Source organism: Diadema antillarum, unplaced genomic scaffold (genome assembly GCF_040938485.1).
Source record: "Diadema antillarum isolate AM-2024a unplaced genomic scaffold, OU_Dant_1.0 seq00001184_RagTag, whole genome shotgun sequence".
In the NCBI taxonomy this organism is placed as follows: Eukaryota; Metazoa; Echinodermata; class Echinoidea; order Diadematoida; family Diadematidae; genus Diadema; species Diadema antillarum.
Window position 1 is genome coordinate 554,509 of NW_027271984.1, and position 13,704 is coordinate 568,212.

At 39.7% G+C, this 13,704-nt stretch overlaps 1 protein-coding gene across 1 annotated transcript; it reads right to left on the minus strand.

The window, feature by feature from the left end:
* Window positions 1-1,443: 1,443 nt before the first annotated feature.
* On the minus strand, window positions 1,444-8,901 carry LOC139744490 (uncharacterized). Its single transcript, XM_071654923.1, has 6 exons — window positions 8,713-8,901; window positions 6,454-6,683; window positions 5,266-5,563; window positions 2,991-3,025; window positions 2,339-2,422; window positions 1,444-1,657 (listed from the first exon to the last, which is right to left on the minus strand). Exons 1-6 carry the CDS (start codon window positions 8,899-8,901, stop codon window positions 1,444-1,446), a joined length of 1,050 nt encoding a protein of 349 aa, XP_071511024.1.
* Window positions 8,902-13,704: the final 4,803 nt, after the last annotated feature.

The window sequence follows — 13,704 nt, forward strand, 5'->3', positions numbered from 1 at the left end:
TGGCGTCAACAGATAAATTTTAGGATTTGACCTTGATCTTTGACCTTTGACCTCTGTCCGATTTCACTCAAAAACTAACCAAGTAATTGTCCCATCATACATCATCCTCGGACAAAGTTTAGTGAAATTTGCTTGATCCAGTCTTGAGTTATCGCGTAAAGAGATACAATTTCATGATTTGACCCTGACCTTTGACCTCAGCCTTTGGCCAATTTCACCCAAAATTTAATCAGGTAATTGCCCTATCATACTTTATACTTGGACCAAGTTTGGTAAAATTCCAGTCAATATTACTCAAGTTATAACGTAAACGAATGCGGACGGACGTACGTACAGACGTACGTACGGACGGACGGACAACCCGAAAACATAATGCCTCCGGCACCACTTCGTGGCGGAGGCATAAAAAATGCAGTTGCTGCTTAATGAAATGCTTACTGAAATGCTGTAGGCAATGATAGTAGTGTTTATTGACCAGTTGAGTTCGATAAAATGGGTCTTTCCAGACCAGTGATATTAGTCGCAGTGACATAAATATGCAAATTACATGACAAATGGCGTCATCGCCTTGAAATAACGAAATATTATGTAATCTAGGCCACCAATGCATTTTTGGGGGAAACCCCTAACGCTGATCTGAGCCAAAAGCGTCATAAAAATATACACACGCAGCAAAGAAAAATATCGCATATTGCATACACGGAGCTCAACTCGAACGTAACTCAGTAGCCGTGGGGTGTACGCTGGTGGCTCAAACATCATTTGATTAAACACACAAATTGGCAAAATAGTTACAGATTAGAATGGTTTGATAGAAGTATTTGTTTCCATGCAAAAGAAAGTTAATTTCTAAATAAAACGTATAATATTGTCCCCTTCCATAGACCCTTTATGCGCACATATTCAATGCAGAATTAGATAATAAACAACAAATCATAAACAGTCTTTTAAGGTACACAAAATGCTGAAAATACAAAGTAGACATATTACTCTGGGCATAAATATGAATCCATTGGATATGTGTATCTAGGGAATCCAATGCAAAGATCAAAGCTTGCAGCGAGAAAAGAAACAACAAATTTAAACCAAATTCACAATTTTTAATCCAGATTGCATAAACTGACCACCCCGTGGAGTGAATCCTTGAATAGCCCTCTACAAGTCTCCAACTTACTGGGCATCATCATAGGTAATTCATGTAAAGACTGTCAAAACACATAGAGTGTAAAAAGAACCCCATCACCCCTCACGCGCCATTTACAAAAATCAAAACATAAAAAAAAAATAATAATAATAATCGCGTTTTGACGCAGGTACATGTACATTTATTCCTGGCAAGCGCATCATAAGAGAAAAAGTATATAATATACCAAAAAAAAAAAAGATTATGATAATAATAATTGTGCTGGAAGAATACGCTAAGTGTTTGGGGATGGATAGGTTCTATGACCTCCCACAAATCCTGTATGGATCCGAATTGTACAGCTTCTTCGGGAATAAATCGAGGTAGTATGTTGACCCGTTGTACGTGATGGCGGTAAACAGGATCAGAATAAAGATGAGGTGCGCGATCCAGAAGTGGATAAGTAACCAGGACACTGATATTGACAAGGATCCGTATGCTAGCTGCAAGGCGAGATAGACCACAAGTTTCCACCTTTAGAGAAGATAATGATAATAAAATAGACAAAAGACACGATCATCGCATGCTTTGCTAGGAAATATAATGAAATATCAACATCTGAAATATCACGCGACAAAATAATTCGTTCATTCGTAATCACTTTCTCAAAAATACCGACGTCCGCTGGACCGGTAAGAATACATGTAATAATATTTTATGGAATAACGTGGTATGTAGCTGAGCTCACCGACAGGTGGCGCTATTGCAAAGAGGAAGCAGGCACGTTGACTTGACGGAGCCAGTAGCCGTATTACAGTAAAATCTTTGAGTGCCGTGACTTGTAAGGGTACAGCACTGGTCCACAAGCGTGCTGCCTTGGGCATCACACGGAGAAGCTAGTGACGTTCACTGTATCATGGCTGGAATACTCCCTGGAATAAAATGTATGGCAGTGGTGGATCCAGGGGGAGCGCATGGGGCGCCCCCATTTATAATTTTGTTTTTGTTAAAACAATAAATAAAAAGAAAAAATGGGGAGGGGATACGTGCACGCCCCTGTAATCTGGTAAAGGCGCCCCCTCTTTATGGAAATCCTGGATCCGCCCTTGTATTATATGTCTATACTAAAAAGCACTGTGTTCAGGAGCCTGGACTTTTTACCCATGAGTGTGCCCCTCCTAGCCTACAATCAAGGCAATTTAACATTGTACTTACTTTCCCCCTTTCTTCACTGTCTTGGAAACGCATCCGTCAGCATGCTTCACGAGATAGGAGTAGTTGTTGAGATACTCCTTGGAACTATGTTGTGAAATCGTACAAAAAAAAAAAAAAAAGATGAATAAAGTAATGCGTCGGGGAACAAAGATCTGCTCTTTCATTTGTATAAATTGGAATAACTATGGGATTTACTTACAGGAAAAATTTACCCCACAAACAAATAGCTGATTCAGTGAGTGTGGGAACATGGACCACATCAGTGAAAGTAGAGAACTACCGGACAATCCATTCAAAAGTTTATGATTATCAAAGTTTTGACAAACTCATGTGAAGTCATCGTTGTGGATAAGAAAGCTCCGACAATTCGTGATGTCACAGTAGTAGAACGTAAATTCCACAAAATTCAATTTTTTAAAATAAAAAGTACACATTCCATCCGAGTCAATTTATTACCAACGTGATATTCTGTTAAGGTAACAATATCAATCCGATTGAGTTTTGAAGGAGGCAAGTCAAGAGCTCTTGCATTATACTGGAGAAATAGATATATAATATGTCAAATTATACATCGAGCTGCGATGGACTTCCAAAGTCCAGAGTTACAAAGCCATTTTCTCGATAAAACCTGAGATTTCTGCATAGCACTTACTCTATAATACCGACGAACACGGCGATATAAACGGCCTGAAGAGAGAGAGAGAGAGAGGGAGACAGAGAGGTAAAGAAATATAAAAAAGAGAAAAAATCAACAACAACAACAACAACAACAACAACAACAACTCACTACGACCTGTACTTGACCACTGACACAAAACCGGAACACGACATGCCAACATTTCATTTGCGAACTTTTACTCATAAAAATTATACAGTGGTATGTAGTTGTAGTTATGGTACGTGTGCATGCAGCCTATGTATGTACTTTGGCTACATTGTACATGGATGCATGTGTATGAATACGTATGTAAATATGTGTACTTTGTTTGAAATATTTTGCACCCGAGTTCACCTGAAGTGCTTTCTACTTATAATTTTGATGTTGTTGTTTTTCGTCTTTTTCGTTGATGTTCAGCCTGAAATGTACGACAGATAAAGTATAACAATTATGTACATCAAATATCGAATTCATCGAACTAAGGAGGCCCTAGGCGAGCCTAGTAGACCTATCTCCTTTAATGAACTCGCAGATTTTCAGGTGAGATCTTGAGCGGAGTGGACTGTTCTTTAGCGTGTCAAATCTTATATCAACTGGTGACAAAATTGTCCATTCATTCTTTACAAAATAGTGTAACTGCCAACTTTTACCTATTGAGGGTAAAGGAAGCTCAATATTTGGCAAGGAAATTTGACATATCACATTTCTGACATATCACATTTCTCACATCAATCCGTCATTTTTTTTTCAAGTATTAAAGACGTACTTGTCTGTAATTTTTAGCCATTATTACCACCAGCTAAATGAGATTTGAGTCATCATTCAAACAGTCACCATCTTATCAACATTCTTGTATAGAAAATATGTCACTTCTGATAACAGTTAACTCATAACCATAATATTTTAGATTGAAAAACAAAAACAAGTCACCCAAAACTCGGATAGAATCCGAACCCACGACAGCAAATTGCAAGAATAAAAGAATTGAAGAAATATGCAATATAATAATGGGCAATTCCGCAGTTAGGTGGACATGACATGGATAAAAGAAATGTGCCTCTTTATCTTACTCCTTGATTTAGGTATCAACTAATGCCATGGATGTTCATCAATCATTAAGGTCTTTCAAATTCAGTAGATTTTATTTTTCGTATTCATTGATTTTGCAAGATCTAAAACCATCATCTAAAATGTACATGTGGGACTGGGGATGCTGAAATTCACTTAAATGCAAATTACAGTGGGTTCCTTTGAAATTTTTTCCTCAAAGCTTTGCTAAAGGGTAAAAGATGAATACATTTAAATACTCCAGAAGTCATGTGACATTTTGTCAATTACAAAAGGGTGAAATGACCTGCGAAATTACTCCGGACAAATGTAACGTTACTAACCGTAACGTTACTAACCATGCTTTTGGGGGTCTAGCTAAAAAATTATCGGTCAAACTGCTAAAAAAATTTGCATGAACATTTGTCATGATGCAATAATTGAAATTAATGCAACACTTTGTTTGAAGTAACTTGAATTTTTGCACACTTTTTGTTACAAAACATTGATTTTTTTGTCATGTCCTTTTTTCGTAACGTTACTAACCAGCCCTTTAAGTTGCCATAGCAATTCTAATATTTCTTGGATTGTATTCATTCTTTTCTGTATCATAAACATGGGAAGGATGAATATGTTTTTGACATAATTTTGACTTGAAATGAATAAATGGTAATTTTGTAGTAAAAACAAATATCTAAATTTGTTCAAATGTAACGTTACTAACCGCGGAATTGCCCTAATGTGTGTTTATTTACGTCGATGAGGGGCAGCCGGTGGTTATTCAGTTCCAATTACTCATGGGAGCACACAATACCATGCACACGGAATTAAAAAACTCAACAAAATAGGGAGCTTTAGATTTTCGTCACGGGGACGTTCAGAGGGGAAAACTTGTTCTGAGCATGCGCAAAATCGCCTATCAAAAGCGAGCTACACGTATTTATAGCTCTCGTCGTCTGAGTTTACATTACGCGTTTTTGGCTGTTTTTACGTCCGCTCAATTCACGACACAAAGAGCTACTTGACGCACTGATCATAATACAAATATGAAGGCGCCATTTTACTTTTTATGGGTTGCGTCCTCGTGTAATCTTAAGCTACTTTTCAGCACGACGCAGGGAGAGAGGAGAACGTCCACAGCACTCGTCGTCTCAAACGTCCGCGCCACAAATCTAAAGCTCTTTAATGTCTCGTCAGAAAAGGAGTCCACCCCCTCACTTACCACGTGCAGCATGTAGCAGCCTAGGGGAACCAGGACCACCCATACGAGCTCCTGCGCGACGCTAACATCACCTAGGGATAGGACGGCGAAATCTCTGTACCAGGACGCCGAGACTTTGGCGGGGTGCCATCGGATCACGAACGTGACTAGCGCGGGAAAGAAGTGGACTATGAGGCAGGTCATGCGTTCGATGCTGTGCGGGACCAGGCAGTTTCGGAACAGGACGGTCGACCAGGCTACCGGGCCGTTGGCAAGGGCAAAGACGACGGTGAAGAAGGAGGAGCTGGACGGTACAGCCCTGGGGTTAGGAAAAAAGTATCCAAGCCAGGCTTTTGCTAGTGAACATCTTTGGAATTACAATACTATAGGGCAAAAATAATTAGGCCCCGTTGCTACAAACTTTGCATAATAGACGCAACTCGAAAAATCAAACGTCATAGTCCACAAAATTGTACACAAGTTGGATTTAAACACAAGAGCGTCGTTGAAAGGACTTGTGTTTCATCAAGAACACAAATATCAAACGCAACTTTGCATTAGATTCATTGTTGGACTCATGATCAAACGCTAACAGAATGCAAATGGCAATAACAAAGGCAGTTCTACAAGCTACTAATGTAATAGGAATTGGTGGCTGTCGATCATGCCTCCGGCATCGGGGGGGGGGGGGGATGCGTGCGTGCGTACGTGCGTGCGTGCTTGTGCTGTTTGTGTGCGTGAATGGAAATAATTCCATCATGAAGTTTCCGAAATTAAATTGAAGATAGGTAGCAGTTTGAATGATGATTTCGACAATTGGACCAAACAAGATAACAAATGTGCTGAGGTCTAGTCAAGTAAATCGCTTTTTAACCATGAATTTCCTCCCTAATTTAAAGTCAGGGTGGAATGAACTCCTACAATCATACATAAGGCAGAAATAAACCGACGATACCAAACTGACAAAGAGAATAATATACCCTTTCTGTAATGTATAATAATCATTCATGTACGTTTCTTCTCCTATAGCCTATAGTAACAAAGCGTTTCATTCATCTGCTCCGTAGGCATGCAGAAATTCACTTATAGGTATAATAAGGCAAGGCTCCAGCAAGCTTTGGCAACTTTTGCCATAAAATCTGAATACATGACAAAACAGGTGTATTACTAGGAGTGTCCGTAAATGGAATATTGTACATTTGGACGTACCATATATAGACAAGGAAGACAGCGCTTGCGCAGTAGCACCAGTCGCACATGAAACACACCCATTTGATGGTCACATACTTCCAGATCCGAATGGGCACAACGATCGAGAGGTAACCGGTGTAAAGATAGGGGAGGAGCCACTGGTGTGATGTCATCGTCCACGTCACCAGTACGACGGTCAAAACAGCGAGTATATAGATAGTTTTCTCCGGACAACTGTTGCTATTTATCTGCAGACAGGATTAGTAATGACGTTTTGTTCGTGCGATTAAAGGGGCATTCCAGACAATTTATGTAATTCCACATCATGTGCAAGGTATAATACAAATCGGTAGTACTAGATGTATAACATGTATAAAAAGAGATTCGCGGAATTTATTGTGCTCCTTGACCCAATCAACCAATATTATGAAAACCCCAAAACATAATACACTGAACAAGGATATTACATACTTTAAGAGGCTCACGCATTCAAATGAATGAATGTAGCGAAGGATTCGACTACAATACCATTTGCTTAACCGTTTATTGAAGCATGGTCTGATATCAGATATTCTACTTTCCAGTTTTTCTTACACCACTGCGACTACACTCATTGGTCTGCCACAAATTTCGTCTAATGCCCGTTTGGTCTAATCTTCTGGTCTAATGCCCAGTTTGGCTAATCATCGTTTCGTCCATTTTTGGCACCTCCCTGAATAAACTGTGGGTATTAGACGAAATAGGCATAGCCCAACTGGAAGTAGACAAACTGGTAATGAGGCTTTGTAAGTGGCAATTGGACTAGATCGATGGTTAAAAGACGAACTGGTTGTAGAAGGAATGGGATTAGACCATGTGGGTTGAGAGTAAATGGCTATTAGACGAAATGGGAGCAGCCCAAGCAATATCAGCTGCTTAGCATGTCCTACTGCGTATATAGAGTTTACGCATGCCTTTTCATTTGTTCTGCCTCCCTGAGCACCACATCATACATTATGTGAAGCTGCTATAATAATACATGTATAATATCATCATCCTTGTTCATTACGATTTGATATGGATTTTGAAAACATTCCCATTCTCTGACGATTGGGGAACAAATTAATCACTTGTCTCGCGAAGAAAATCGTAGTAAAATAGTAGTAGAAAATCGTACTACAATTTTCTTCGCGAGACAAGTGCTTAATTTGTTCCCCAATCGTCATAGTATTCATCGCGATGGTCAACATCTTCACAAGAATTCCTATTCTCATTAAAAATCACTATAAATTCTGCAACTCTGTACCCAATAGGCTATCAACTATTATAGATGATCGAATGCAAAAGTCTAAGAAAATCTGGAACGTAAGCACACCTTGGAACACCAGACGATGGCTGATGTGTTAATCGTGTACCTTCTTTCCTCCCTCCCCCACCCTGCCCCCCTCCTTCTCTCTCTCTCTCTCTCTCGCTTTCATGAAAATAGATAGCAAGATAATTTAGTCATCAAATTGGGATTCGCACGAATTTGTCAGTCTGCTTTAGGCCAGATAAGTGCGACCACTTGAATGTATTGATAATTACCATCGGTTGAAAGTTCAAGTACCTGCTGCGAGTGTACACAAAATCGAAAGATTAACTCACTGAATGTCGACAGTACTGACAAGATTGTTTCCATATAAGATTGAAAATGCATCCCACGATTTGCTTTTGAGTATAGAAAATGATATACGCACACTCTTAGGAGTATTTTGTGTTATTCTCGTTGTCTTTGTCTTGGAGCTACAGTCTCATACTTCAGTGGTTCCCGATGAAATTTGCTCCTGCGACAATATTGCTCCCATGAAATACCTGAACGGTAAGCCAGACATAAATTTTACCCTCAAACATATCCCTAATCCTAATCCTACTAAATACTATAAGAACATTGAAGTTTGCTTCCATCAAAAATGTGACAATTTTTGAAAAACATATATTTTTGAAGACGGAAAAATTGAACTGGAAATGCAATTTCTTAGTTGAGATTTTTTGGAAGATTTAATGAATTAATCCCATTCCATCTCAAAGCATCTGATCATTTTCCAAAGTATGATATGCAGGAAAACAAAAACAAATGAAAAAAAAAAAACATGCCCCAGAACTTAATGGGGGCAAACTACAGTAGGCCTATATTAACCTTTTCCATGATCCCTTATACAGGTTGTTAGAGGAAGGATTCCATTTTAAGATATTGCTAGTTAAGTAGGCCCAAAGTGTAGAGGCAAATCATGTCTCAGTGGAATCCTTTTGTGCTCTCACCTTGTCTCGAAAACTCTCTTTTTCCTCCTCCATCTTCGCGTCATCGGCTCCCTGCGCGAGTTCGATCAGATGGTGGTCGCTGGCATTGACGTCATGGGAGCCCATGTTCGACGTCGATGTTGCCGCCCACTTTGTGGCGTCGGTTGCCGTCTCGGGCGAATACGTTTCCGTGTCCACAGCCTTGGACATAGTCTCTATAGATCCGTTCATTGTAGCACGTGTCCGCAAATCGATAAATCTATCAAAACAGGGATAGAAATCATTAAAAAGTTGAAAATGTCGGACCAAAGTGTAGAGGCAAATCATATGTCTACATTGATTGAACATAAAAGATTATCAATCTTAGAAGTCTTAAGAGCGGGATAGGCCAAAATGTCCCATGTGACAAAATGAAAGTTAGAAAGTCTGGAATCAATTGGAAAGATAGGCAAATGTGATCCGTGGCAGCATCCTTCCAATATTAGAAATCAGCATGAAATATGACGTCACACTAATAGTCGTTTCGCCGACTATAAGTAACGTTGAGGGTATCATGAATTATTACCTATACAAGGGAGTTTTGCGAGGCAATTCCGGTTGTTATTTTGCAGGGTTAAAGGTCAGGAGTTGTTATTTTGCAGGGTTAAAGGTCAGCAGTCAATATGCTTTTCGCCACGTCGCTGCGTAACAATAATAGTATGAGCAAACAGTGCAATCTTCCGGTTTGGGGAGGTGGGAGGAGAAAGAGTGAAATCTCTCTCCCCACCTGCCTGCTCTAAACGTAGTTACATTCCGATCGACCACGAAAAGAAAACATTCCAGGACGTCCAGGGTGTCAGTTACACGCACCGCAGAAGAACGCTGATAAATCAACTCATACAAGGTCGACCACTTACAGAAGCACTAGGCAATGACTAGTCCATTTGTGATCAGTAATTGCACAGTGACCATCAGTTTTACAACTCTCAAACTTTAGACAGAGAAGTAAAAATAAAGTGTAAGAACTTTCAGAAGTTTGAAGTTTGCCTGTTACAACTACATGTATCTTTGAAGTTGGAGTTGAATGATATACACTGATGAACAATTCTGCAATTATTCAACATGTTGATGGTCTACAGGTAGTCAAATGTGGCTTGATCTGTATCATATATAGTGTATAGCCGTATTTACATATTTTCTTAATTTACCTAGGGGGATAGGTAATAATTATGATATTGACTGGCCTTTCTTTCGGGAGGTACCACATAAATATTGCCCGCACTGAAAACATATTGCCCTCGTCTTCGACTCGGGCAATATGCTTTCCGTTTGGGCAATATTTTCTGGTACCTCCCTCAGGGCCAGTCAATATTATATAATTATCCGGCAAATCAACATGCATTTGTACTGCACTGGTCCTTTTTGTGCCTCTTCTAGCTAAAGGCCTCATTCCACCACTGACCATCGAAGACTAATCTGATCCCAGAAATGGAAAACTTTTCGGCGTTTTAATGAGTTCCGATGGAATCTGATCCGACAAGCTTGAGACTCGCACCAAGGCCCACCAAGGGTAAATCAATGCCGGAAAAGTTCCCCAGATCCAGTTCAGTGGTGTATCCAGTACACAGCATTGCCCAGTCACTGTGCAGGTGCTATATTATATACAACAGTCCATTTTGTGCTGCACCTTGGTCTCATGACACATGCGCCTGGTAGACTTGCATTCTTTGCGATTACTTATTGCATTTTTGGATGAAAACTTATTCTCTAATGGTTTAGTTGCGGAACCTCATTTCATTGTCATTAACAACTATTTCCAAATGTTGGCTAAGACATTTTTTGACACTCCATCTGATATAGCCTATTTGTGAAATGACGTCACCAAGCAATTGCAACAATGCGCGCCACTACTAGATGGTCACATTGTGAATGTCATACAGTAATTGTGACGTCACAAAAAGCAATTATGACATCACGCCCTCTGAACTCTCCTATACTTCAGTGCATCGCGTCCTGATATGTACGATCACTGAGGACCCCCCCCCCCCCACACAATATCGCATTTAGGCCTACTACACGCATTCAACGACATAATTTTGATCCGACGTATGAAACATACACATCTCACCTCCTTACTGTTCAAAACTATGGGCCTTGATGGCTCTAATGCTGGCGCTAGAAAAAAAGTCTTCAGCGCAACTTTTGGTGTCACTTCTGGGTTTCTTCAGCTGACAAGCCCTCCCCCCCCCCCCCAAAAAAAAAAAAAAAGACAACAAAAAACCAGAACAAAAACAAACACACACACACACACACACACACAAATAAGGAAAACAAAAACAAGCAGGTCTTCAGCGCAAAAGCAAAGGCCTTACCGGACTCAAAGGTTTCATAATATTTTTTGTTCTCCTCCTGCCACTCGGGGGGGGGGGGGGGGCAAGTGGTTCCCTCTGTCCATATAGTGAGAGTATGATATAATAATGTGTGTAGGTGTATCATGTTACGCAAGACCTACTCGTTTTACAATACTATGGGCTTAGTCGGCCATTTTATAACTGGGGCTTCTAAAATACCGAAACAGTGATTCTATGGATGACCGCAGAATTTGCGAAATCTTCCTCGATCGTCATGTGTGCAGAGGACAATAAGCCAGTTCGTAAGTACCTCATGTGTACATTAGTACAAAGATCTTTTTGTTGTTGTTGTTGTTGTCGCTGTTGTTGTTATTGTTATTGTTAATGTTGTTGTTGTTGTCCAGGCACTCCCCTTGTTCCGAAAGCAGCATTTAAATGCATCAGCTTGCCAAATGTAACATTGATGGACCTCATGCAAGTTCAAACAAAGAAAGAAAAACGTGCGCAGAGCAGGTGACCAGAATGATCAGTCAGTATGTGTTTACCTGAGGAAGCAAAATATTTCATTGTTTTTCCCCAAATTAATGTTCAGACACTAATGCTAGAGTCACACACGGCCGGTCACACTTCTAACGGATTTGATCCGGGTAAAAATGAGCCGGATTAGTCCCGGAATGGAGGGTAATTGATTTCGTGCTACAGCCACACACAGCCGGATTTCGAATCGGGTCCATAAGCAATTAAAACCGTATCGACCCGTATTAATTCCTTATCAACCCGGTTTGACCCGTATTGACCGGTATCGAACCGTATAAAAATGTGCTTTAAATCCTTAACTGAATCCTTTTCGACCCCTATCGACCCTTGTCAACCCGCATCCGACCAGGATGTAAACCTTGTCATCATCCGTTGCGTGAAGGCAATGCGGTATACGGCAAGGGTCTACGGTTTTACGCTACGGGTTGCAGCGGGTCGATGCGAGTCAATGCGGTTCGAACCGGGTCAATTCGGATATCAATACGGAATTGAAATGCGTGAGAAAATTTTGACCATTACCAAAAAAATTTCACCGCCGTATCGTAGCCTCCGGAATCCATCAGGAATTGACACGGGTTACGATGCTGATCAATGCGGGTCTCTAGGGCTCGAACCTTTTATACATGACCACTAGGATCCCTCCGAGAGAAAGAGAGAGGGAGGGAGAGAGAGAAAAAAAAACGTTTTAAAGAAACTGCCTATAGCAGTCCCCTGTTGTCTATTACGGCCACTTTTTACGTCTCTTTGGGGTGGCCGCTATAGACAGATTTGACTGTAAACTATTTAAAAACTGATTTTACACTCTGCATACTAGAAATGTTGCTGTTATCTTATTTGGTGCACCGATGACTGCAATGAAGTGCTAACTGGGAAATTCCACGATAAAGTGGACATGACCATCAAAGTTTCAAAATAGTCAAATCTCATTCATTTTGGTATCAAATGAAAGCTTAAGGACTGAATTTTTCATATTTGACCATCTTGTTAAAAAATGACAACATTAACTTTGCTAAATATGTGCATAAAATCAGCATAATTAAATTTGATATAAATAACTGGAAAATATAATGAACTTAAATGAATGTAGCATGAGAAAATGAAAAAGGAGGTAAAAATGTTGTCTTTGTTTCCAGCGTTTAAGGGTTGAACATCACTACCAAATTATCAAAGTGCAAGATTTTCAATGTGTTAAGCTTCAGCGAACATCGCAAATACGATCATCAATAATGTCACTGTGTTACTGTAAAAACTGATGTTTTTAGAATTGTTTGAAAAAATCCCCTTACAAACACAAAAGGGTTTATTTTGATAGCCCAAGTCATGACCACATGTAGCTTCCATATACAAGTACTTAAATGATGGTAACTCATTTTTCTAATTAATTAAAACTGATTAAAATGTGTCACGGTGTTACAGTAACTGTAACACCGTGAATATAACACCGTGACTTGCATTGCAACAACACAGGACACATACCGGATCACACATGGTTATCAACTGTTGAAGTGACCATCTGATTTCTCTGTCACATTTACTCAAAAGATAGAGGTTTTTCAAAGATTGTTCATAACAGATGGGTCAAGCTATATCCACAAAGATTATCAACTGTACTTGTTGCCAGCATCATGCAATCCTAACCATTTCTGTGCCAAAAATCTAGAACTGTGTTTACAATGCAAGTGGGGTTTAATATGCCAATCAACACTCAGAGCACATGCTGGGTTAAAACGGAAGCAGTCCACTCACAGTGTGCCACCTATAAGATTCATAACTATCCAGAGCAAACATTTCTGAAGGTTAATAACCTTTGGTTCATATTTTATCATAATTGACCATTTATCACATGGTCTGACTCTTCTTTTGTAGATTCAAATGTGTTCCTAACATTATAAACAGTATGAAGTCTTGCTGCAGCTTCCCTTGTATCCTATAAGAATTACTTAGGGCACACTGAAGCTAGATCGCTGTGTCCACCATTATAAGTTAATCTCACTGGAATAATACTTTCTGTGCATGGTGCTGTGTGCAATCTTACAAGCTTCATCATTAAAAGAGCCTAACTCACTAGGATATATGTATGAATGAGAATTTGCATTGTAATCATTTTTATGTACATGTTCATTTTCCAGTACATCTTTAAAAAAAG

Coding starts and splice junctions, on each gene's coding strand:
- LOC139744490 (XM_071654923.1), bottom strand. CDS start 8,901: ATGTCCAAGGCTGTGGACACGGAAACGTATTCGCCCGAGACGGCAACC. Junction 5,564..6,453: donor GTCTTCCTTGTCTATATATG/GTACGTCCAAAT, acceptor TCCTAACCCCAG/GGCTGTACCGTCCAGCTCCT. Junction 1,658..2,338: donor ACAGTGAAGAAAGGGGGAAA/GTAAGTACAATG, acceptor TCTTCTCTAAAG/GTGGAAACTTGTGGTCTATC.